This window comes from Numenius arquata, chromosome 16 (genome assembly GCF_964106895.1).
Source record: "Numenius arquata chromosome 16, bNumArq3.hap1.1, whole genome shotgun sequence".
Taxonomy (NCBI): domain Eukaryota; kingdom Metazoa; phylum Chordata; class Aves; order Charadriiformes; family Scolopacidae; genus Numenius; species Numenius arquata.
Window position 1 is genome coordinate 1,042,916 of NC_133591.1, and position 25,303 is coordinate 1,068,218.

A 25,303-nucleotide genomic window follows, 5' to 3' on the forward strand; every position below is an offset into this window, starting at 1 on the left:
TTTTGGTGTTGTTTTTTTTTTTTTAAGCTTCCCTCCCCCCCCCCCCCCCCCCCCCCCCCGCCCCGTCTGGAAGGAGGGGGGTCCCGCTCGCACCTCCCTGGATGGTGCGGTAGAAAGGAGGGGAGTGAGGGGGTGGGAGGGGGGGCTCGTGGTGGGAGGCTGCCGCGGCTGCTGCTCCTGCATTGGTGTCTCCCCTATGGACGAAAACAGCCCTCTGTCTCCCAAGGCAAATGCTTTCAGTATCGCCTCTCTGATTTCAGTCGCCGCCGCCGCCGAGCACGCAGGGAAGGGAGCGCTGGAGGAGCGCGGCCGCGCGCCCGCCCGCCCCGGCTGCCGCCCGCAGAAGATGCACTTCAGCACCGTCACCAGGGACATGGAAGGTGAGCGCCGCGCACCGGACCCCCGGCCACCGCCTCTCGGAGGGCTTTCACGCGTCCCGGCCCGCCGGCAGGGCCGGGGGGAGCGCGGGGAGCGCGGCCCGCCCGCGGGGCCGCTCGGAGGGGGCATTGCCGGCCCCCTCCACCCCCCCAAGCCCTCCCTTGGAGCGTAAGGCTCTGCCCGTGCCCCGGTGGCGGCTTCCGACGGCTCCGCCGCTCGGACCCGCGTAACCCTCGGAGGTGCCGGAGCATCCTCCGACAGCGCCGGCCGCGCCCGGGACAGCGGCGGGCCGCGGCTCGGCTCCCGCCGGTTCTGCAGGCCCTGTCCGGCCTAGGGGCCGCGGCGGAAATAACTCAAGAGACCCCCGGGACCTCGAGGAGCCCGTCAGTATCGGAAGGGATGCGAAGGAGCCGTCCGTTCTCGGGGCGGCCTGTCGGGAGCCGCAGGGCCCGCTCGGGCCGGCGGCCGAGGGCTGCACGTTCCGGCGCTGCCCGCCGCGGCCCCGGAGCTTTGCCCTGTCCCCGTCTGTGCCCCCTCTCTCTCCCGGGAGTGGGAAGAAGGGGGGATTGCCAAACCAGATCCGCCTTCCCCTGTCAGCCGCGGCCCCAGAGCGAGGGACGTTACCTGCAGCACCGCAGCTACACGGAAATAAGAACCGGTTTCTTTCTTTGAGCTCCCCCCTCCTCCTCTTTTTTTTTTTTCTTTTTTCTTTCTTTTTTTTTTTTTTTTTTTTTTCTGGAGGGGGAGTTTGCTTTGTCCCAAATCGTGTGCGGCGAGGGAGGCCTCCTGCAAAGAGAGCACGGGCTCTGCACCGCCGCGGCTCTTGGCAGATCTCTCGGGTTTGCGAAGGAGAGAAAAAAAAAAAAAAAAAAAAAAAAAGAAGAAGAAGAAGAAAAAAAGAAGGAAAAAAAAAAAAAGAGCCGAGGCAGGCAGGCAGCGGGAGCACCGAGCTCCCCGCCTGCCCCGGGGGGAGCGGGGCTGGGGCCAAGCAAAGCGGAAAGGGGGAGGCGCCCCGCGGGGCTGGGCGCGGGGCAGAGAGGCGGAGGGCACCCCGCGGAGCGGCGCGGAGCGGCGCGGAGCTGGGGGGGAAAGCGGGAGCCGGAGCGGAGCCCTGACCGCCTGTTTTTGGAATGATTTCAGCTATCTCCAGCCCCTGGCTCACCCAGCTGTCCCATTTTTGCGATGTTGCAGCTTTCACGGCCAACAGCCTGAGCAGCCTGAACGCCTCCGGGGGGTACCACCTCTCCCCCTCCCCGGGGGACCCGTACGGACAGCATGAGCCGCCGCACTACGAGCCCTGCACGGCTCAGCAGCACCCGCACCCGCCGCCCCAGCCCCAGCACGGCTACTCCTTCGGCGGGGCGGCGGCCGGGGCCAACCCGCCGCCCCCCGGCCCCGAGCCGCCCGAGGGCGCCGGGGGAGCCGCCTCGGGGCCGGCCGCCGTCTCGGGCTGCTCGGCGGGGGCTGCCGCCGCGGCCAAGGCGCCGGTGAAGAAGAACCCCAAGGTGGCCAACGTGAGCGTCCAGCTGGAGATGAAGGCGCTGTGGGACGAGTTCAACCAGCTGGGCACCGAGATGATCGTCACCAAGGCCGGCAGGTCAGTGCGGAGCCCCCGAGCGGCCCCGGGCACCCGGGCGAGCCGGGGCGGGAGAGTCCGGCCGGAGGCGGTTTAGACGAAAATCGAGGCTGGCCGAGGGCGAGCGGCGGAGCGGCCCGGCCGTTGCCGTCATTCGATCCTAGCGCTTCTCCGGGGCGCGGGGGGTGGAAATCTGCGAGCTCTTGCGGCCCGAAGGCCTCGGGTCCTGCGGGGAAGAACGCGGAGCTCCCGCGGGCTGGGGGCGAAGGCGTGCGGGGCTCGGGGAGCCGCTCCGCCGCCGGGTTTCGCTCCCGCTGGAACGGGCGCTGTGCTCCGCCGGGCGCCTCCGGCTTTCGGTTACCCCGCACGGGACTCGGATCCGTGTTTGCGGAGGACACGGTGCCCCCGGGGCGGACAGCAACGGCTCGGGGCGGGGGAGAAAAAACTATCAAACAACCCCGTGCAATACCTGCAACTAAATAATTTTTTAGTACGGGAAGGTCTTTTCCTTCCGGCGAGGACGCAAACAGAACCCAATTCCGCACCTTGAAGCGTCCTCCGGGGCTGCTGCGTTTCCCCACTACCGAGTAACGAGCGCGGCTGAGCCCCGCTGCCCTCGGCCCCGCTCCGGCTCGGCGGGCCGGGACCCCGCTCCCGGCCGGGGAACAAAGGAAGCGGCTGATGCGGCCGCGTTAGAATCGAGCAAAACACGTAGGGAGAAGAGAGGAGCCCCGATTGCGGTTGTTAATTACTGCATTTAATTGCGATCGCCGGGAAGCGGCGTGGCGGCGGCGGCTCGGGCAGAGCTGCGGAGCTTCTCCCTCGCCGGCTCCGGGCAAACGCTGCCTTCGGGGGGGCGAGCGCGTTGCTCGGGCTCCGGTACCTTCCCTTGATTTAAAGCGATCCGGCGGGGGGCGGAGGGGGGGGAGAAAGTAAAAACAAACAATTTAACCGATCCCCCGGTGCTCGCTCTCAGTTAGCCCCGGGGAAGGCTCGGCGGCGGCGGGACCCCGGGCCCGGCCGCAGCCCCCGCCGGGGAAGAAGGGCGCAGCGCGGCCGGGCGGGCTCCGCTCCGAAAGGGCCCGGCACAAGCGGTGACCGCGGCCGTGCGCTCCCGCTCTCCCGCCAGCGGCTTTGAGGGTCCCGAAGGTGAAAAAAAAAAAAAAAAGAGAAAAGAAAAGAAATATATTAACGTATACACAGTTGCATATTTTTTTTAAAAATTAGCAGTTTACTAAGATTAAAAAAAATCACCGCGGTGCCCGGTGGAAGAGCAGCCGGAGGAGGGGCCGGCGCTCGCTGCGGGACCCCGGGCGTGATTTCCCGCAGACGGTGCCTGCCCCGGTGCCGGGTCGCGGCAGCCCGTTGTCTCCGGCCGCGGCCCCTGAGCCCGGCGCCGGGCTCGGCGCTGCTTCCCTTAGCGGAAAAGGTCGGTCAGGCTCCAGGCGGAGGCTCTCTGCAAACAGGAGCTCTTCGATCTGGCTTTTTTCGCTCTCCCAAGACAGCGAAAGGATTGCAAACACCCCGCTCCAAAAGGGCTCGGAAACGAACCGACTCGATTTGGATCAGGAGCTTTTCCTCCCCTCCTTTTCGTTTATTTTATGACAACGACAAATCTCCAGACGGGCGGGTAAAAACAGGAGAAAATGGGATAAAACCAGCAGGAAAAGGGTCAGAGAAGGCGTTGCGAAGCCTGTTCTCTCCCAGCTCCTCTGGGCTGGCCCTGCTGTTTGTCTAGGTGGGTCTTATCATCTCGGGTTGTTTGTTTTAAAACTAAATTTTAAAACAAGAAACACCGGAACTGGAGCTAATGGGGTCTTTTACACGTTTAAAAATAATATTAACAGAGGGAACGATTGGAAACGTCCTCCAGAGTTTGCTAAAGCGCTACAGAGAGGGAGACGCAGCCGCCCGATCCTGACGCTGCCCGGCAGCGCCGGGCCCGGACTGGAAGGAGCTGCGGAGCCAGAGCCCCGGTGCCCACCGCTCTGGCCGCGGTGAAGGCAGGGCAGCCTTTCCTCGGCGGAGAGCAGAGGCACACAACCAAAAAAGCCCCGGGAAGAGTCACAGCAGGTCCGGCCGTGCGCCCCGAGAATGAGCCGGGGGGCGCTCTCCGTGTCTGGGTTTGATCGGGTTGTTTTTTCAGCGGCTGTTGGGAGTTTGGTTTTTCAACGGCTGCAAACCCCCCTCCCGAAATGCCGCCCGCTGTCCTTCCCTTGGTTTCCTACTCGGGGGGAAAAAAATAATATATCAAACAAAAGCGAGGCTGTAACGAGCCCCGACGCGAGGACGCATCTCCGGCGTGTCCCGCCGTGGAGCCGCGGGCCGGGCCCTGTCCCCGGTGTGTGCGGAGGAAGGGACGGGGGGGCCGTCCTGGCCCCTTTCCTTAGCCCACCGCTGATCGCATTTGCCCCGCAGACCCTCAAAGGAATCGTGCCCTCCCTGAGCGTGGGACCCGCGCCCATGGCTTAGCCTGGGGTCCCCAGGGGTCTGCGCGGAGCAGAGCAGCGGGGACAGTCCCGGGGGGCGACCTGCCCTGCCCGGGAGCCCCGGGCTCCTTCCCGCTCTCCTTCCGCCCCGCGAAGGTGCGGGGACAGGCTGCCCGATCGGGCTCTGGCAACGAAGCGGAGCCAGGAGGGGGCTCTCTGGGAGATCCCAGTTGTTCTCTAGTCTTTGCCCCCCGGGGGGTGCGTTTGCCCCTCTGGGCTCCGGGAGGTCTCCTGCTGGCCCTAGGGACCACGCTACTTCTGTAACTGCTGTTTTAAAATGGACTCAAATTTAGGGGGGCAGAAGCTGCAGAAATGGGACCTCGATTCCCTTGGGTCAGCCTCAGGAAAGCCCAGACGTGCCTCCCCCCGGGACTGCCCGAGCTTCCCGGGGCTCTGCCTCTCTTTCTAGAGGGAGGGGAACGCCTCGCATCTGCCTCAAATCAAATCAGCTGGAAAGATGGGGAAACCGCGGGGAGGAAATTCTTTTCACTTGTGTCTCCCCATGGCAAAGGGGGAAGTGGTGGTGCTTGTTCTCCTCCCTCGCCCCGTCTCTGCGTCCCGCCGCGGTGGGGCATTTCGGGTGCCCCCCACAAGCGGCCCCGGAGCCGGCGGGAGAGGTAGGGTCGCCCAGCGCTGCCCCGGCTCGTCCTTCGGGATACTGCCGGGGGACACGGCAGCTCCTGTCCGGCCCTCTCCGCACGCTGCCCGGCCATATCTGCCTTTTTCTCCCGTTCCGGACGGCGGTTCTGCGAAGGGACCTGACATCGCAACCGGGAGTACGCCGGGGCTGCTGGAGGGGAAGCACCGGGAAGGCTGCGGGGCTCCCGCACCCGGCCCTGAGCACCCCCGGCTACCCGCGCCGGCCCCCGGGGCTCCCCGCTGCTCCTCAACTCAGCTCTCCTCTCTCTCCTCTCTGTGTCAGGCGCATGTTCCCCACCTTCCAGGTGAAGATATTCGGGATGGATCCCATGGCTGACTACATGCTCCTCATGGATTTCGTCCCCGTGGACGACAAGCGATACCGGCAAGTAACGCCCGCGGTGCTCGGCGCTGCAGGGGCTGGCGGGTCGCCGCCTCCCGGGGCTCGGGGACGCGCCCCTGGGCCCGACACGTGTCGGTGCGAGACGAGGTGGGATGCGGCTGCCCTGGGGACCGTTTCACACCGGGAGCGGCGCGGGGCGCGGACCCGCAGGGCCCCCCGTAGCTTTCGCCCAACGCCCGGGGCCAGCGCGGCGCGGGCTTCCGCGGGGCGGCAGGGCAGGACCCACCTTGTTCTACCCAGAAAAGCCCTCCCCGTCTTCCCCCCGGCAAACGCCCGGTTCACCCTAACGGAAGTCCCCCCGGTGCTCCCGGAGTGCCGCAGCCGCTCGGTGGGGGCAGCCTCCCCGCGGGCGCCCCGGGGCTGCGCCGTGCCCCCCGGGGAGCCCCTGGTTGAAGAGAGCGGGTTTTGTGCTCTGGAAAGGCTCCGTCCGTCCGAGCCACAAACCCCTGCCCTTGTCTCCAGCGGCAGCGTAGGAAGGTCCTGGAAAGCGGCGACCCGCAAGGCAGCGATGCGGTCTGGTTTGTCAGCCCCTTTAATTTAAAGACAGTGAAAGGCGCATTATGTATTTAGCTTCAGATGGGGACGCCGAGCAGGCAGCCCGCGTAGGAATCGCAGGGTCCGAGATATAAATATTTAGACAGATATCCAAATTCTCAGGGCGTCCTAGAAATGTTTGCTTGTCAAGGGAAGTGGGATATATAACATCCAATTGAGTATATCTTTAAAAAGTAATGTTTCTGCTCGAGTCCAATGGTGTCTAATTCCCCCTGTGCAAACACTGGCTTTTAAAGTAAACATGTGTATAGAAGATTGGTTTCTCTGTTTTAAATGTTACTGTTGAATATGTACTTTGAAAGAATGAAACGAGGCTGCTAAACTCTGGACCTGCTATTAATCTACACATAAATTCCCACTCTTCAGTTAAAGCCAGAACATTACTGGATAGAGGGCTCCCTTTCAGTTTGTTTGTTTTCTTTTTTTTTTTTTTTGAGGAAGAGGGAGCTTTTGTGGCTCCTCTCCCAAATCTGCGCAGGTAGCTATAAATTGCCTCCGTCCTGTAGATTTCTCTCCTGCCAGTTCCATTGGTGACCTGGTAAAATATTATTTCCCCCCCGCAACGAGTCTGGCTGTGGAGAAGAGCTCGTTCCTCTCATTTCCCCGGGAAGCGGGAGCGATGGGGGAGGTGGCATTTCCCCCTCGCCGGGCCGGACCCTGCGGGGCCACGGGGTGCTGGGGCGGCGGCAGCCCCCCCGGGCTGCGGCTGAGGGTGCCTTCCCCTCCCGGCAGGTACGCCTTCCACAGCTCCTCCTGGCTGGTGGCCGGCAAAGCCGACCCCGCCACCCCCGGGAGGGTGCACTACCACCCCGACTCCCCGGCCAAAGGGGCGCAGTGGATGAAGCAGATCGTTTCCTTCGATAAGCTCAAACTGACCAACAATTTGCTGGATGACAACGGGCATGTAAGTGTTCCCGGGGGGGAGGTGTCAAACGCGGGGCTGCAACCGGGGGGAGCTCCCCGCGCCGCGATTCCCGGGGTGTCTCCGCCGCCCCCGCCCCGCGGCCGCCCCCGGGCAGGGGAGCCGGCAGGGCCGGGGGCTGCGCTCTCCTCTCTGGATGCTCCGCCTGGATCAGTTATTGTCTCCTTGCTCGTTTTATCATTCAGATCATTTTGAACTCCATGCACAGATACCAGCCGCGTTTTCACGTGGTCTACGTGGACCCCCGGAAAGACAGTGAGAAATACGCGGAGGAGAACTTCAAAACCTTCGTCTTCGAGGAGACGCGCTTCACGGCCGTGACCGCCTACCAGAACCACCGGGTGAGGCGGCGGCGGGGCCCGAGGCAACGAAAAAGGGGGGTCGGGGTCGCCCCGGAGGTACCACGCGTTGGAAGCCGGGCCGCGGGCGTCCGGGGCTTCTCCCGCCGCCTCCTCCCCGTCCGCTAAAGCCATCGGGGCGGCGCAAGGAACCCGGGAGCCGGGCGGAGCCGCACCGCCGCTGGCCGGGGAAGCGACCGAGCTCCAGCCCCACCGCCGGCTTCCCCCGCCCGGGGGGACCTCATTACCTGCGTAAACCCGACCCGGGGCTAGTTGGGAAACTACAGGCGTCCCGCTGCGAAATGTCACTCACAATTTGTTTGGATAAATCTGCGATTTTACTTCTCTAAGCTCGCGGCGGTCTGTTCCTCCCCAATATACGATTATATGCTAAAAAAAGGAACAAAACGAAAGAAAACAAGCCACCCCCCCTAATCTGATGCGGATTTCTGGGCAGCACTTAATCCAATTGCTTCTTTAACTCGTATCAGTGTAACGTAAAGAGCGGGAATCCCAGCCGCGAGTACAAACACCATTTCATAGCGGGGGCTCTGCGGCTGGAACCGCCCCGCTCCGCGCTGATGCCGGGGCCGGGGCCGTCCCCGACCGCGCCAGCCTCCGCAGCGGCCCCGAGCGCATCGACTCGGGGTGTCGTCGTCCCCCCCCCCCCCCCCAGGCGAGGCCGGAGCAAGGCTGTGCCTTTAAGGGGCTCCGGAGTCCCTCCCCGGCTGGCATTCGCCTGATGGCTCCGGACAGCTGCTCTTTCTCTCCTGCTTTCTATCAGTTTGACCTCTAAGGCTGGAACTGTCACTGAGGGGCTTAAAGTTTGTTTTTCAACCCATTCCGGAAACTCACAACCACATACTTTATCCGTGGATTTGCTTAAATATAGAAAATGTCCTGCCTTCTCCCCGGCGAATTAAATAAATACATAAGTATGATTTATCCAGTGATTTGTCTTAGCTGCTCCAGTGGTGACCCATATAATGTGGCATTTTCTTACAAGTGCATTTACACAGCTTTTGCAACCGACTCGGGCTGCCTCTCCCTTTGCCTTGAACTCCTATTAGATAGCACGCTAGCCCACGTTTTCTAACAGAGGGAAAGCACATGTTTGTGGTCTGTGGCCCCACCGGCCACCTGGGCCCTCTCCGTTACACCAGGCACCACCGACACCCAGAGCCTGCCCGGGGCCACACTGGCTGGCTGAGCAGGGAGCCCCACGTATGCTGCTGGGAGACATTTCCTTGCTTCTCCTTACAGATCACGCAGCTGAAGATCGCCAGCAACCCTTTCGCCAAGGGATTCAGAGACTGCGACCCTGAGGACTGGTAAGGCCCTGTCTTTATTGATTACAACTGCACCCCACTCACCCCCAGTTTCCCACGCACCTGCCCAGTGTGGTATGGCTTGCATGGAGCTTGGGGGAGACTGCATTGGGCCCCGTTTGCCAGCTGCAGCTCACGGCAGCAACGCTCCAGGTCCTCGCTCTGTTGGACCATTGACTCCATAACACTTGTCCCCTTCTTCTTCCAGGCCCAGGAATCACAGGCCAGGGGCCCTTCCTCTCATGAGCGCTTTTGCCAGATCCCGGAATCCAGTCTCTTCCCCAGCCCACCAGAACGGGACAGAGAAAGGTGAGAGCCCCAGTGGCGGGGTCAGCCTGTCGCCCTGGAGCCCCAGCGTGTGTGTGCTCGGGGCCAGCCCTGCGTGCCCTGCTGGCGCACAGGCTGCAGCGGGCACGGCTCCATCGCTCCTGAGCTTTGCGCTACCGTCTCTTTTTTAAACAAAAATACCCACTTTCGTAGCCTAATTAATTTTTTGGGGTCTAAAACGCTCACTGCTGCTGTGCTTAAGCAATTTTGCTGCTTTAAAAACACTGCCCTTTCCCTTTATTGTCCCATTTTCGACTTTTGGGCAGCACGCGCAGGTTTTCGGGCAGGGATGCGGCGAGGCCGCTGCCCCCCCCCGCCCGCTGCCCTTCCAACAGGGTTCGGCAGCGCGGCCGGGGCCCGTCCCTTTGGGAGGCGCAGCGGGGCCCAGCGGCACCTCCGCCACCGGCCCCTGTGCCGTTAGGCAGAGACAACCCGGGGCCTTTCTTGCAGCGCGCTCCGGGCCCGCCGATGCAGGGCGCTCTGTGCGTGCTAGCGTTGCTCAACGGCGGCGGCCCCCGGCCTGTGCCGGCTTGCCGGTGCGGCTCCGTCTGTCAGCCAGCCCCGCTGCCGCGCCTCGCCTTCGCCGTCGCGGCTCCGCGCGCGGCCGCCCCCCGTGACGCTCTGTGCCCCCGCAGATGCCGCCGAGGGCCGCCGGGAGCCGGAGCGGGAGGCGGCGGGGGGGCCGCCGCTGCCGGCCGAGGCCGCGCACCAGCAGCTCCTCTCCCGGGTGCTCAGCCCCGCGCTGCCGGGCGGCGGCGGCGGCCTCCTGCCCTTGGGCGGCGGCCGGCCCAGCCCGCCCCACCACGAACTGCGCCTGGAGCCCGCCGCCTCGGAGCCGCTCCACCACCACCCCTACAAGTACCCGCCGGCGGCGGCCGCCGCCTACGACCACTACCTGGGGGCGAAGAGCCGGCCCGCCCCGTACCCCCTCCCCGGCATCCGCGGGCACGGCTACCACCATCACCACCACCACCATCACCACGTGAACGCGGCGGCCGCCAACATGTACTCGCCGGCCGGGCCGCCCGCCAACTACGACTACGGGCCCCGGTAACGGCCCCGCCGAGCCGCCGCGGCGCGAGGACCGCCTTCCCCCCCCCTTCCCGCCTTTCCCTCTCTTCCCGCCTTACGAGTGAGCTGATAGGCCAGCCTGACTGATCGACAGCCGGCGCGCCCAATCGCAGGAAGCCGGGAGCTCCCCTTACGCTCCCCACCCGCCGTGAGGGCGGCGGTGGCGGCGAGGGGCCGGGTCGTCGGGTGCCGCCGATGGCGGCGTGTGACCCGCAGCTGCACTTTGATAAATGAAGCCATATGTCGTTATCTCCCTTTTCCCTGCCCCCGCGCCTCCGTCCGTGCGGGTCCGCACGAGCGCGCCGGGCACCGAGGGCCGGGCAAGCGGCCGCCGTGAGGTGATTTGCCGCCTTCTCGCTCGCCCGCCGGGTCTCCTCATGGAGATTTGGTGATTTCGCCACCGCTTTTTTCGCTGGCACGGGTGTTTCCCGGCCCAGCAGGACGGGAAGGGTTAGCACCGAGCAGGGAGGGCGGCAGGGCTGTCGGTGAGCTCCGCCGGGCCCGGGGACGGAGTGTAATTCTGCACATGTCGATGTAAGTCTCTCTTACCTCGGGGACGCTTGGCCTCATTCACCGTTGGCTCAGGTAGTTCTTCGAGGAGACTGTCAAAGGAAGCAGAGTTTAGCTTAAGGGAACACTTTGAATTTTCACTGTCAGAACTAATTGTCCCCTTCTCCCCCGGTCCTGACCTGCTCCTCGGTTTTAGGGTTCGTTGGGGCAGGTTAATCACAACAGCGTTTTCTGGAGCTGCTGAGGAGCCCATGGCCAAGAGCACAGCCACGTACAGCATCTTGTTTTCACAACAACGGATGCTAAAGTTTAAAAACCAGCCTGGGGGTGGGGGGATACCCACAGAGTTTAGGCTGCGTATTCTCAGCAATAGTTTGTAAACTAGCTGCTGCCCAGCAGCCTGACAGCACTGCCTTCCGACACCCTTCCCGGAGCTCTTGCTCTCTCCGTTGAGAGGTGCCTTTTAGAGGAACTTCAGGGTTTTTTTCCCGGAATGCCTCACCCCTTATATTTGGCTGACCCAAACTGCAGTGCCCCCAAAGCACCTATTCTGCACCTACCTGCTTGCTGTATCTTCCCTCTTAGAGCTGGTAAGTACTTTTTTCCTTTTTCCTTTAACATCTTTCTTCAAGCAGTCTTTCCTTATTGTTCAAAAGATGGGCCTGTTCATCACAGTTTCTCCAGCGATGTGTTTTGAGTAGTTGGCTTGTGTTTTTTGTCAGATGCTCACTGAACGGCAGTCCCTTTGTGTTCAGAGAAGGTATTGAACAGCTCCTCAGCTGCACTGGTATACAGTATTATGAACACTTTCCATGTGACTCTATGAAAAGAAGGGGGTTATTTTATTTTTTTTTTAAGTCCTCTATTCATCCATGTTTGTGCATTTTCACTACAAACCTTTTAAAACATAATCTTTCCCTTGTGCAGGTGGCAGTGTTAATAGCAATGTTTATTTTGTCTCTGGCTGTGGGCTTTGGGCTTCCAAAACTTTTTGGAAGGGTTTAAGAAGGGATACAGGCTAACATGAATATTTTATGTACTTTTTTTCTGTTATAAAAAATATATCTGGATCCATGAAAAAGACTTGTGCAAGAAATATGTATTTTATTTGACATTTGCAGTGAATTGTGAGATTCTTAGTGTCTGACTAAACCATAATTAATGTTCTCAGAAAGGTTGGTGTAAAATAGCCTTGTGCTTATTATTAGTCAGTGGGAAATGGCTCTCGGATGTGCTCTGTTGCTTTGCCGCTGTTATTTCAGAGTTTTCAGTGTATGATTTGTTACCTGTAAACTGGTTAGTGCCAAAGCTTTGGTCAAATGTTTAATGAAGTTGTTATATTTATTATTTCTTTCAAAGATTATACAAACATAATTTTTTTTTTTCCCCTTGATAGTTGCAGTGTAGGAAAAAACTGAAGATAACCAAAGAATCATATTTGGAAACAGTGTAGATACATGTAGATATTTGTAGATATATGTAGATAATCTTATTTCATTTAAATTGAAAAGACATTGGATGGTGACATTTATAAATGTTTTTCCTCTTCTTCTTTCTTTCATTTCTTGTTTGATTACCTATGTGTATTCGTCAGTTTGTGTGCTCTGAAGTCTAAATATCCCCTGCAAAACGAGGTCACTTAAATAAGGAAGGAATAGTGAACTGGAGCTGTTCAGTCTGAACAGTGAGTCTCCACAGGCAAATGCTTCTTCCCTTCTCTCTCCCTGGCTGCCAGAGCTGCCCATGGCTGTAGCCATCCGTCCTTATGCAACAGCTTGCAGGGTGGGGGTCCCAGGTTGAAATGGCTACAGTACACTTCCGTTTGTATTGCTAAGCACCCCTTTTCTTTACACATACATGGAGTGCTGCAAGAAGTGTCACTGGCTCTCAGTGCAGACCTGCCACACGCCTTTTCAAACGTACTTTACGGCACAAGAGCTGAGAGGACTGCATGACCCCAGACACTAGGACTAAACTGTGCTCTTACAGAAAGTGGCTCGAGGTCCTTGCCTTGAATTGGAATGTAGGAATTTTAATTTATCTCCATTAGAAGAAGAGAAAATTACAGAACTTCAACCTATGGCTGTGGGCCCTCAGGATCGCTAGTCTGTCCTCTCTGCTAGAAGAACGACTACAGAAGTCCTGTGTCTGAATGGGAAGGAGACACCATGCAGCTGTATCAAGACTACAGTTTTAACTATGAAAATTGTATTTCTAACCTTGATTTTAGGCCATCAACATGCAAGGTGCTTATATATGTTAGTATTAATCATATTAGTAAGCATTTCATGTCATGTTTTAGTCCTTAAATCAAGGTTCCTTGGGGCTTTGACTAGTGTTTCCGCCTTGTATCGCTATGTGTATCTCACCGGATGGGAGTGTTCCAGATATGGAAAGCAAGCAGGGTTATTTTTCTACCACAACAAAAAAATCCACTTCAAACAAACAAAACCCCCCATGACGCTGCACATTGGGTGGTAGAAGCCTTTCGAGAATCACAGAAAATCTGTAGCACTTTAATGTCATGTTACCTGTCAGCCACTTAGTCAAGGTATATCATGTACAGGCCATGCCTTCTCTATGTGTATTGCATTTTCACTTGAAAAATGACTTTGTATGATTTGATTACGTGTATGTTTAAACTTCACTCAGTACATGCTGTCACCAAGGTCCATGGCACACACTCGGAAAGAAGGCTGCAGCATTTCCAGACAATACGTCCACTTACGGTTGCCTCAAGTCACACATAACACTGTGTATTTAAAAGCTGCTGGTAAAACAGGACCGAGCACAGAGGATACAAGCACCCTTTGTCTCTTCCAAACAGGGCTACAGAATAAATTAGCCATGTGGCTCCATTTTCCAGATGTACAGGCTGAATTTACTGATTGCTCCAAATGTCTGAAACCTCTGTGGATAAATGTAGGGTTAGGCACCCGCAGGTGAAACAAGGGAGGTCTTTGCTTGATCACTTACCCCAACACTGGGGATAGCTTAGGGTTTCAGGAATGGTTTTTTGGTGGTGGTGGTTTTATTTTTTCCCTGCTAATGGATCTGACTATATTCAATGTAGGATAGGAGCATGGGGATGAGACTTCTGTGTGCATGCAGTGCCTTTTACACACTTCATGGATGTACTTTTAAATCTTTCCTCCTGTTCGGGGAGACCCTAGAACTCTTTTGGGTGGACCTGTGAAGGTGGTCCCCAGTAGATGCCCCTCAGCATCCTGGGGTGTTGCATCTCTTCAGTCAATCTCAAGCGTGCATACACATGGCCGGTGCCAGGGGAGCAAGTGCTCTGGTTTCCTTCATGCTACGGTCTGTGGCTGCAGTGTGGGGAATGACCCAAGGGCTGCAGTAAGCATAAAAAGGCATTTTGCAGGCACCATGCCACTGGGGGACAGCGCGGGCCTCCCTTGAGCTAGGGGCTTCCTAGTGCATCCCTACAAGGAGCTGTGGCTAGTGGGGCTGCAGGGCTCAGGGCCACCTCAGCTGGTGTGCTGTCCTCCCTGTCACACACACCTTCTTCTTGCCAGCAAGTGCAGTTCAGCTTGTGACGCCTGGATGCCCGGCCAAGGGGCAGCTGCACTTTGATCTGGTCTGAAAGGAAGAAGAAACGCACGCTGGTGCTGTGTGCACGTGCCAACGTAAAAGCATCCCGATAGCCGTTGGGAACACGTCAAGCACCCCCAGGTTGGGTTTGGGGTGGAAGCTGAGCCCTGCTGCCCAGAGGAGAGCTGGAAGAGCTAACGCAGTAGTACTTGCAAAGCGAATTTTAGCACCTTTTGCTGTGAGCCTGTTGAAGGCGGCGGGGGAACGCGTGTGCGCACATACACGTGCTGGTCCTTCTCGCCGTTCCTGCTGTTGTTCGGTTTCCTGATGAGCTGAAAACAAACGCGGTTTTGCTGTCAGAGCGTTGAGACGGTGGACGCGATGGGCTGACCCGCCATTTATGTTACCGGCCGGTGTAGCCAGGAGGTGCTGTGCTGCCCGGGGTCGGGCTTTGGGGGTACCGGGGTACCGCGGCCCCGGTGTCCGGCGATGCGGCAGAGGCGCAGCCGGCCGTGCCTGAAGAGCAGGCTCCCTCCAGAGGGAAGAGCCGGGCATCGCACCTCAGGTCGGGCACAGGCGGGAAAGGAACCCTTGCAGAACTTTTGCCCAAACATGCAAATACACAATCTGAGAGAAAATATGGATTGGTTTTATAAAGCAAAAATTTTATCTTTGAAGCACACAGATATAAATAAGGAAGAATAATTAATAATCTGTGAGTTAGAATTTGAAGATAATCAGCCAGCAATAATTCAGCTGTTGCTATAAGCTGGTGTTGTGAAGAGTGCAGTCTGCTAGAGTAGAGACCGGTATGTGTGTATGTATGTAACTTTTCTAAATGTATGCATTTTTTTTTGTCCTCGTTTAATTATTCTAATTCAATTGATAGATATTTAATGTACACCAGTGTTTGACACAACTAGATGAAAGCAACCGTACTCAAAGATTTCTATTACTGGCCATTATCATGAGCACAGCGTGTGCTTATAAAACATGCTCTTTATTAAAGTGAGACACCCCTTGTCTGTGGGAATCTAGTTACCATATCGGAGGTTTGCTAATCTCCAAGAACAGTATTTCATACCTTTTTCTGCCTGGTATGTTGCATGCACGAGCAGTGCAAAAAGCAAAAGCTGGTTTTGAAGATATACACTAATTTTGAAAAATATGGACATGTCCCATATACACTATATATGTGCATGTACAAGTCTGCTTTTGAAAGGTCTACCTCCCTTCAGGAAGTCTGTGTAAAGTACTGTATGTGTTGCATATGCCAGAAAAATGCACTCATTCCCCCCATTAATAGAAATGACCTATTATAAATTTACCAAAGATACCATAGTTTTATAAATTGGCCACATATGTCTGTGTAATATATTTATTATATCACATTTCATAGCATTTCTGTTTTATGAAATTCAGCCTTGAATATGTCACATATGTTTTGCATATATGTGCAATAGTCGGCCAAGTGTATCTGAGTAAAGTATGATAAATGCGTTCTTTCCATATGGGAAATTAAATGTTTTTCCAGATTTAAAAAAAAAAAAGTTTATGAAGAGCAGCCTATACAAAATAATTACAATAAATCACTCACTTCTATTTAGGTTAAAATTATAAATTTGAACTAGTAACAAAGTGATTAAGAACAAAAGCCAGAAAAGTCACATTTAGGACCTAATTCTATAAGGAGACAGAGCAGCAGGAAGGGAAATGCATGTGCACTTTCAAGACTCGCTGCTACATGGTGTAAAATCATGCACTTGTACAGCAGCTTCCATCGTACGCTCCCAGAGTGGGTAAGGATAGTCTCTTGTCACCTCCCTGAGAAGACGAGGATGTCACACCATGTGCCTCACTCAGAAAGCGAGTGCCCTCCCACGTCTGTGCTAGCCTAGTTCCAGCTGCAGAATTTTGTAGTTCCTGTGTGAGCAGCCCTTAGTGGCCTCCAGTTGGTGCTGGAGGATGAAAGGGCGTGTGTTCCTGCTCTCGCTGAAGCTGGTTCTGGTAACCGTCCCGGGTGTTTCAGCTGGTGCCATTGCCATGTTCTGCACCTGCCTGGGATGGGGTCATTGCATGGTGCCCAGCTACTCAGACTGAAGTCCTTGGGCTGGGGCTGTAAATTGAAAAACGAAGTTAAAAACGGAATAAGCTACATGTAAAACATGTAAAAAAACCCAACACCTTCGTGTGAGGTGTTTGCACTATTAGTTTTTTCAGTTGTTTTAGCTTGGCTGATGGACAAGGGCTCTGTGTTTGTGTTTGCTTTTTTCGCTCTGCTTGCCCAGTGCTCCCGTTGTCCCTTGTTCCCGGGGGCAGAGGGTTCCCCCTCTCCCTCCATGTTCCGGCTGCCGTTGGGCTGAGTGCGAGCTCCAGCAGCGGCCGTCGGGGCAGTGGAGGGGCTGCAGGTGAAGCCTTCCCCTTCCAGTCATCGGAACAGGGCAGAGGAGGGGTGGGGAGAGGGGGGTGCAGGGGACCTCCTCCCAGGCTGGTTTTATTTGAACACTGCTTTACACATTTCTTTTATTTCAGCAAACATGAAATGAGTCTTTCATTCTATTCCCTTTCCTGCTTGTTGTCAACTACTTCAAACCAGATGGGCTCAAGAGATAAAACTATAAAGACTCAATGTCTCTATTTAGCGTGATGCCAAGTCTGCATGCCATCAAAATATCTGAGGAAAAAAAATCTGAAAAGACAATACTTACCATAAGTATTACGTTAAAAGCAGCCTAGATGCTTTTCTGTGAACATAGACAATGAATCACTGAGGTTTCATATCAGCAATTTTTTTAATTACCAAAAAGACAAATGCCATGTCCACATTCTCTGCCATGTTTAAAGTTATTATGTAGGCACAACGCACCAACTTTCCTCCTACCTGGGCCAGAATATGTTTATAGCAAGCAGTGCGGTGGGTGCCTGGAAAATGTACCTTTGCATGCATGAGACACCAGAGCTGCGGAGCATGATAATGGCTCAGCATTTTAACAACTTCCCCAGATTCCCTGGGCTGGACATAATCAGGATCAATCAACCCTGCAGCTGGTAGGAAAGAGAGATCATTGCTGAGAAAGTGCCAAAGGATTTCTACAGTATTTTGCTGCCCTAATTTACATATACTGTGAATAAAAACTAGGAGGAAACATCATCCAGCTGTAATCTAAATCTAATCTAACAGCTCTTTTTTTTTTTTTTTAATTATAACTTCAAATTGTAATAGGCAATTGTTAGAATTGTTTTTTTCAGTGCCATCTCACTCTTCTCTAAGGAGACGGTCACTACTGTTCTGGGATGGTTCTCCTGTGGTGCATGTGGCTGCTTCAAGACCTTAGTCCCTCCTGCTGCTATCTCATCTCCAGTGGCACTGTAACGTTTGGCGTTACAACTGTTCATAGCAATAAAGAAATAAATACATGCTCCTCTGGGTGAGCACAAGCTGATTTAGACTTGTAAGCTGCAGTTTACAGGATCTACTAGTGGGATGAATGGGGCATGGTGGGGAGGTAAAAGCAAATACTTCTGAAACTGAATGAGCTGCTGTACAAGTTTAAAAAGACAGACCTGTCACCGTATGCCTGCTCTGGGTACTCTTCCTCCCTGCCATCCTTGTCCTTTTCCTATAAGGAATCTGGCGCTTGCTGGAGGTGGTTTGCTTCAAGACCCTTCGTGCTTTCTAGAATCTTTTTATGCCCTAACTTAGAGGGGCAAGTGCTTCTTTGTTTTGATTCTCCCCCTCACTCCCCTTTCCCCTCCTCTTATAATGCCCTAAAAATCAAATTCCTCTGAGATAAGTCAGAATAAAGCAGTACACAGTAATGGTGGTAGAACATACAGATATGTTTCGTTTGAGCAAATGAGCAAAGCAGTCACAACTGAGAGACTATGTTGCTACAGTTCCAACTGTGTGGTTTAATCATAAATTCTAGCATCAGAGTTTTTTATGATGGATTGTATTGAAGGGGAATAAGCCACTAATAGCTAAAAGAAAATTTACCTATTCAGACGTGAGCATTAAATGTATTTGGGGATGTTAGTACTCTGGAACAAAATTCTTAATAGGCTGAGTAAATGCAGCTGATGCTAGCGTTGCAAATGCTTAGGGGAGCGGATGGCTCAACCAAACAGACCCCTTATTTTGTGGTGTTTGATAAGGGTTGGTGGTAAATAAAACCATATCCAAGAATGTGGCAAGGTCAGAGGATAAAGAATTTGGTATCCAGAACGTGGCTACTTGTTCCATGCTTACTTTGACGTTGTTGGCAAGTTTCACACCTGGCATGCTTCAATTTAAGTCTATTTTAAAAGTTACTTTTCTATCTGCTGTTCTGATAGTGCAGACATGAGGGGGTTTTGCATTTAATTTCATACTGTGAGATCCTTAAATAAATTGCCAAAAAGCTACTAGGATCTCAATTTTGGATAGTTTTCTTCACATTATTAAAAAAAAAAAAAGCTCCAGCATGTCGCAGAAGAGAAGGGCATGGATTAAACACACACAGGTTTACTTGGAAAGATTACCCTAGTAGGGGGACCCAGGCTGAAATTGCAGAATACCGCAAACAACAGAAAAAACATTCCTTCTTCCTTAGTCATTGCCATGGCTTTCTTGCTAGTGCCCTGGTCACGCTTAAACATCAAACGTTGCATCTCAGCATTGCTGTAACATTGTCTAGTATTAATCCAGGCAGTCATGTGCCATGTTTTATGTCATGATCCATACTTTCACACCACAGACACACAGCCAGAAAAGGAAACACATTGATTTAGCGCTCGGTAATCCTTGTTTAATCCCCAGTCCTTTGGTTTACATCACTAACATGGCTCCTGCAGTAGTCAGTTCTATCTTTGTTCTTGGCAGGCTGAATTAAAGGAAAGATTTATTAATTTGTAAATTGGCTTTGTAGATGCATCTTAAATGTGCTAAAAACCAAAGCAGTCCAGAAGCCAGTATTGACTTAACTATAAAAATCTGCTCTTTAAAACTGAAATCTTTGCAACAATCCAAGTCAAGCTGCAGAGAGTAATTTATTTGCTTACTAATGGAATTGCATTGTAGAGGGCTAAATTTAACAACTGCCTCATTGCAGGCCCTACTTCCTTTTCCACTCATTACTACAAATACAATTAATCTCCTCTTTCCTTGCTCATCTACACCTGCAATGCTTTATGGCTCATGTACTGATAAGAGAAAGGGGTTGGAACTAATGGATTCATTTGCAAAAAATGTTAGAGGGTCAGAGATCACCATTCATTCCAGTGGTGATAAATATTCCATGTAATTGCTGCACAAATGCTAGTGTTTGGGATTTATTTCTATTAGTTTACGAATGCTGGTTCCTTTCTTCCCTCTCACAGTGCCAGAGATGATGATTCTTGGGAGGAAGCCTTTTGTAATAATTTAGCTGTCATCGCCTTCACTCCTGACTCCTTTAGGCCAGGTACAGGCTAGTCCTGCTCCTTTCTGGCAGGTGAGATTCCAGAGCCAACTCCAGCAGCTTAAGGTGGCTCCTCGCTCCAGCCTCCCTGCAAGCAAGTCAGCTGAAGTCTGGAGCGATAACTGTGCTCGTGTTACAGTTGTAAAAAGCTTTAAATTTTTTCCAGAAAAACAACTTGTTAATTTCCTTGTTGCAATCAGACAACTGTATTTGACAGTCTAGCAATATAGACTGTCTTTCCTGTTGGAAATCATTCTACTTCAGGGAAGTCCAGGTCAGTTCCTTAAGCAAATAAACTTGTGGAAGACTATAATTCATATTCAAACTATGGCATTTAGGCTCAACTCTAAATCAAACTAATGTAGTCTGGCTGCTCATTTCAAGGAAACTATAATGTAGAAAGAAATAATCCCTTTACTGAGTGTTTAAATAAAATCAGTGGTGATGTAAATTGTTAATTAATTGTTGTAATGTGCAAAACTATCACACAGATAGCGCTTTGGTAATGGGAAGTAAGTAAGGATAGGATGGAGCTGTTCTTGCAAGTAGATCTGCAACGTGTCCTTCCTCTTGAAGCTGATGAAACTCTTTACCTCTGTGTCTGGCTGCTGGTAAGATTACAGATGCGGTTCATGCCCTCATTTTCAGTTTGTGTTTGCATGACTGAGTTTATTTTTAAATCTACCTAGTCAGACAAACATCAATATTTAACCCCCAGCAAAGGACAGTAAGTTTGATGTGAAGGTGCATAGTAATCTTTAGCGTATCTTCCGAAAGACCTATGAGTAAGTGTAAACATCCCTTGAGAATCTCCATAATTGCTTTAGACACCGACATTGACAGTAAATGGCATTTTTCAGAGAAAATATACTCAAGAATTCCTAACTTTCAGGCTCCGATCTAATATTAAGACATGGGGAATTAATCCGTTCTTCCTAGGGGGCTGCCACTGTGCCAATATCACAGCATTTGCATCAGAAGTTATTTCCTACAGTGGCTGTACGATGCCCAGGCCGTCACTAAGGATGCCTTGTGTGTACTGCTTTGGGACCCGCGGGCTCACACACAGGCGGGAAGTGCTGCGTGGGGGGAGCTGAGTGCCGGCCCATCAGGCAGCCCTGCAGGGGCAAGAGATGCCCGGGAGCCTCCGATGGCTTTGGGGTAGGAGGTGCTCATGGCTGGCGTTCACAAGGAGGGCTGTGCTGAGCGTGTAGCTGCCCTGAAACGCTGCAGAGATTTGGCATCTTAGTCCCACTCCAGTCTGGAAACTGGCTTCTTACCCCTTACAATGTGCTTTGGTGGCACAGCTGCCTTTTCCTGTCCAAAGAAGGAGAGCGCGATTACTTCTCTACCGGGACCGGGCTTGGCCCTTCTCATTTCCTGCCACAATCATTTGCCCAAGATGGGCGAGCCCTGGATTTCCTTTTCTGCTGGATGGGCATTGGACCTGCAGCTCAGTCTGTGGAAATTGCCCAACAGTGTAGGCTGCTGTTTGCTCCCATGGAGAAGAGGAATCGCGCCTCCCAGCCACTCCTGCACCCCAGAGCCACTGTAGAGTGGCTCTCAAGTCCATGGGGAAGAAGGGGAGGAAAGGAATTTTAATAGCGAGGACACACAGTTGAGAGAGGAAGCCGAGTGTGGGTTCACAGCACAGGGACTGACTATGTGTCTTGTGGGTTGGGGTTGGGTTTTTTTGTTTGGTTGTTTTTGGGGTTGGTTTTGGTTTGTTGGTTTTTGGGGTTTTTTTTGAGTGACAAGCTGTGGAAACTGAAGTTTTGCTCAGAAGCTAAACTTTTCAGATATCCAAAAGCATGTTGGGCTCCAGCACTGAGCAGTCCCATGCCTGTTGTACCAGGAGTCCCAACGTGTGCCTGGCCTTGACCCATGCAAAATGACGGTAGCAGCTGTGCCTCTAACCCTGTACTTGGGGCTGGGGGGGGGGAAAATGCTCATTTTTGACACAGGACTGCCTGACTTCATGTGTGGTGCTGTACGAGACAGGACAGTCAAAAGGCAATCTCTGCGGACTCCCTCTGATGTGTCCCCGGACCACACAGGACAATGTTTTCCATATTCATTTATTTGTTTGTTTATCTATGTTAATTCTGACCTACTTTAAGAAAGGGAGAAAAAAAAAAAAAAAGAAAAGGTTTCTTCCAGCAGCGGGTTTGTGGAGAAGGACCTGCCTCATTCCGTAAGGGCACTGTATGGTGTCGGCGGCTCCTCCTCTGTGTGGGAGGGGGATGGTGGGTGGAGATGGAGCACTTACCATCTACACAGCTCTGGCTGATGTGATGAACACCAGTACCCCCCCTCACTCAGGATGACTCAAAATTAGGCTTTAACTTTCCACTGCAATGCGATCCCCCATGCGGCTACTGAATAGTAAAGAAACAAAGATATGCTTTATTTAAAGTGTCATCACACTCCAAAATGTGTAAGGCCAAGTTTTATTGAGGAAAGCCTGGCAGCAGCACCCTGTTTCTGTGTTTTAATGGAAATAATATCGGGCTTGGTGCACAAGACTTCTAGTCCAACAATATTCTCTGCCTGTAAAGCACAGCTGGGTACCAGACCCAGACCTTAATTTGCTTGTGTGTTTTCCCTGAAATAATTTCCAAAGCCTTTTGATGTTGCTGTTCACTACAATGCTGATGACTTTTTCTTTCATGTCCAGCTCTGTACAGAGGCAGAAACAAATATTTCCAGTAAAGTATCAACAGTGCACAGCCTGTGCACGACCACTTCAGTTTGTAAAGCTGAATTCTGGCTTCCAGGCCACCTCCTATTTAACAAACTGGCCCTTGCTAATTGTTTCAGTGGGCCAGTTGTAACTGCAGCTTTGAGCCTAGATACAACAGGAGGATGTCTCTGAGCAGACTGTTGTGTGTCTAATATGCTTTAAAAGAATGCAAATGCTGCTTCGTGGTTCAAACAAAAAAAAAACCTTCACGAATTAATTTCAGCTTCCACGACCGCAGAGATGACAAGTTAATGGAGCCATTTGCACTGTGTGGATAAGGATTTATCCATGCAATTCCCCCAAATGTTAATGGGAGTTGTGTGGCTGAATCCCAGACTTGCCATGCCGAAACTCACCCCGAACTCTCCAAGGAGAAGGGCGCTAATTGGATTGCTGAGTTCAAATCCTCCAGCTAGTCAGTCTATGGAAAGGATTTAGCACTGGCTCTGTAAAGGGCTTTACACAGCTTTGCAGTACAGAGCAGGGGAAGATTTTTTCCCCTTTCTTTCTTGTGATTAATTGTGAGGCTTGAGGTGACAGGAGACATAATGAAATTCATAAATGCCAAAGGCCGTCCTTAGTCACATTCCTGGCTGTTGGTTTAAGTTAGAAGCTGACAGCGGTGTGAACAAATCAAGGTTGGTCTGATAGCCTTTCAGCTGTGGGGAAGAAAAAGTAACTGACAATGAGAAACCACTGGAGGTGGTTTAATGGGTATAAATTTTCAAGAAAGAGTGATATTTTACACTGATTCAGCCTCTTGGATACATAAAGGACTTACAAACAGAAGTATTCTGCCCCCACCGCAGTCTGAGGGATTCCAGTCCTTTTTCACCAAAGAAGATAATGGCACAAGTTGTTTAAGCAACCTGCCAAAGAAAAGCTGTTGCAAAACCTGTAGCAGAACTCAGTGACTTGTTCTGTGTTTTCCTTTGTGACTGTGCTCTGCTTGTTATGAATTTTAAAAATCCACTTCCCTCTCCGGAAAACAAAACTTGCAGCTTGAACAAGCAGCTTAAGAATTAACCTAGAACTCTCACATCAGCCTGGAAATACATTCTGCTACTTCCCCACATCCAGGTTTGAATTACAGTGTAAAGAATTGCTTCCCCAGTCCTCTTCTAGTCCATGACAGGGCAGAACATGTCACGTCTGAGCATATATTGACCAGATACTGATGCGGTGATCTTTGGAGCCAGCTGCCAGCAGCCGCTCGGCAGAGTGTTTGTGATCCGAGAAGGCCAGGCACTGGACAGTGGCAGTGTGGTAGTCCAGCACTGCCAAGGGCTTCAGCTTTTTCCAGCCAAAGATCCTGATGCGATGATCCCACCCTGCTGTTGCTAAAATCTTCTTGTCTGGCCGGATGGTGACATCAGAGATGCCAGCGTTGACAAGGTCGTGTGTTTTGTAAACCTGTGTGAGAAAGTTATAGATGAGCTCTTACTATTTAAAACAAACAGAAGCCAAAGGAACATTTTGTGACTTTAGAAGGGACAGTGCCCACCCGACCACACTGGTATCGCACAGGCAGTGTGGAGCTTTTCACCACATGGTGGCCGGTGCCTTAAGTGAGAACAATTATAGACAAAGACGGAAAAGACCTTAACTTGAGCCCGTCCATCTCCAGCACCATTCGCTAAAAAGAAAAGCATCCCTAGCATGTTTTTGCATTTAAAGCTGTTTGTATTCTGCCACAAGTGAAGCTCTGGGTCAAGGTTTTGAGATGCAGACTACACAGCTTTGCCCTTTTCTTCCAGCTATTCTTGCATGACCTGCAACGTTCAGAGCTATGGCCATGTATTTTCCCTGCTTTTGCAATATTTCCATGCTGACATTCTGAGCTGATGTTTAAACTACCTGCTACTTATTTCTACTACTGTGGCCCCTCTCAAAAACCCCAATAAGCTGTGGTAGCATTTACCACAGTCTTGAGAAAGGAATGCTTCCAGGAATTAGGTTACAGTGTCAGGAAATCTGTATTTCTAGTACTCCTTCCCAAGAGACTTTTATTTACACCAAATTCCAAGAAGGGGATTATGACCAAGTTATTGATTTCCATCTTGGAAGCTTTTTGTTACTGTTTGGAGATTACTGGGGCACAAGTTTCTGAGGGCCACAATTAAATGGGAAGGCATTTAGCTTCCTTCAGGAGGTACTGGGGCTGCACAAGACTTGGCCCTTGGAAAGAAAATTTTTCACTTCACTGACATGCGTTTCCCCTGAAGCACATGGGAAGAGCTCTATAAAATACACTTTTGCTGTTCTCACCTCAGGTAACTTGTATTAGTCAGCAGCTACCTCTGAAACACATGCAAGTGTGTGCACCAGGGTATGAGTGTGTGCACCGTTTTGTGGGGCTGCTCCTGTAAAAGCTGTGCTTTTTGCTAGGACGGCTGTACGCAAACTCCCCAGTTACGCTCACGCAGCATGGCTTCAGTGGGGTTTTTGTTGGCGTGTGCCCACTGGCAAGGGAAGGATTTGTTACTTACATCACCAGCCTGGCAAACGCAAGATGGGCCTTACTCTGGAAGCGAGATTATTAGCTAATGGCTATAGCCAATCCTGGGTGTGGTGCTTCCCATCGTTACCGTCAATTATGTGGGCAAGATCCATACAGCAAAATCAGGGCGACTGGGAGAAATTGCATGTCATCAGCAAGCTACAACTTGAAAATGAAGCCTATAATGGTGATGCCTTTTGGCTATGGAACATGAGGGAACAGTGGGCATTTGTGCATGATCTGCAAATACAAGAGGTGAGAGAGAAAACAAAGTAGAACAACTTGCTCAAGGTCTATGCAGCCAGGTGAAATCCTGCTGCCAGGATTTGTGCCATCCAGTCACTTATGGGCAACTACTGCAGTCAGCTGCATACCAACACCATTTCCTAACCAGAAAATCAGCTCGTAATTAAGCAAACAAAGAGGTAAAAACAGGTGAGCTGCTTTCAGCCAGTCATGAGCAAGGAAACTCACATCCAGTAGCAGATGCAGGAAGAACTTCTGATATGCTGAGGCCAACAGACACCCACCTCT

The 25,303-nt window shown here is 52.5% G+C and overlaps 2 protein-coding genes across 3 annotated transcripts in view; one reads left to right on the forward strand and one right to left on the reverse strand.

Annotated features, from left to right (window-relative positions):
* The first annotated feature begins 346 nt into the window (after positions 1-346).
* On the forward strand, positions 347-10,009 carry TBX1 (T-box transcription factor 1). Of its 2 annotated transcripts, XM_074159575.1 has the most exons (9): positions 347-380; positions 1,570-1,739; positions 1,788-1,975; positions 5,366-5,467; positions 6,773-6,944; positions 7,148-7,303; positions 8,564-8,631; positions 8,837-8,937; positions 9,591-10,009. In XM_074159575.1, exons 1-9 carry the CDS (start codon positions 347-349, stop codon positions 10,007-10,009), a joined length of 1,410 nt encoding a protein of 469 aa, XP_074015676.1. The 2 variants fall into 2 exon arrangements, with proteins under 2 accessions (XP_074015676.1, XP_074015675.1); XM_074159574.1 differs by lacking the exon at positions 347-380 and having other exon boundaries at positions 1,509-1,739.
* Positions 10,010-22,961: 12,952 nt separating this feature from the next.
* GNB1L (G protein subunit beta 1 like) overlaps positions 22,962-25,303 on the reverse strand; it is a 30,814-nt gene continuing 28,472 nt past the window's right edge. Inside the window, 1 exon segment of the mRNA XM_074159713.1 lies at positions 22,962-23,682. Within this exon segment, the coding sequence (XP_074015814.1) occupies positions 23,416-23,682 (267 nt within the window). The 3' untranslated portion in view covers positions 22,962-23,415.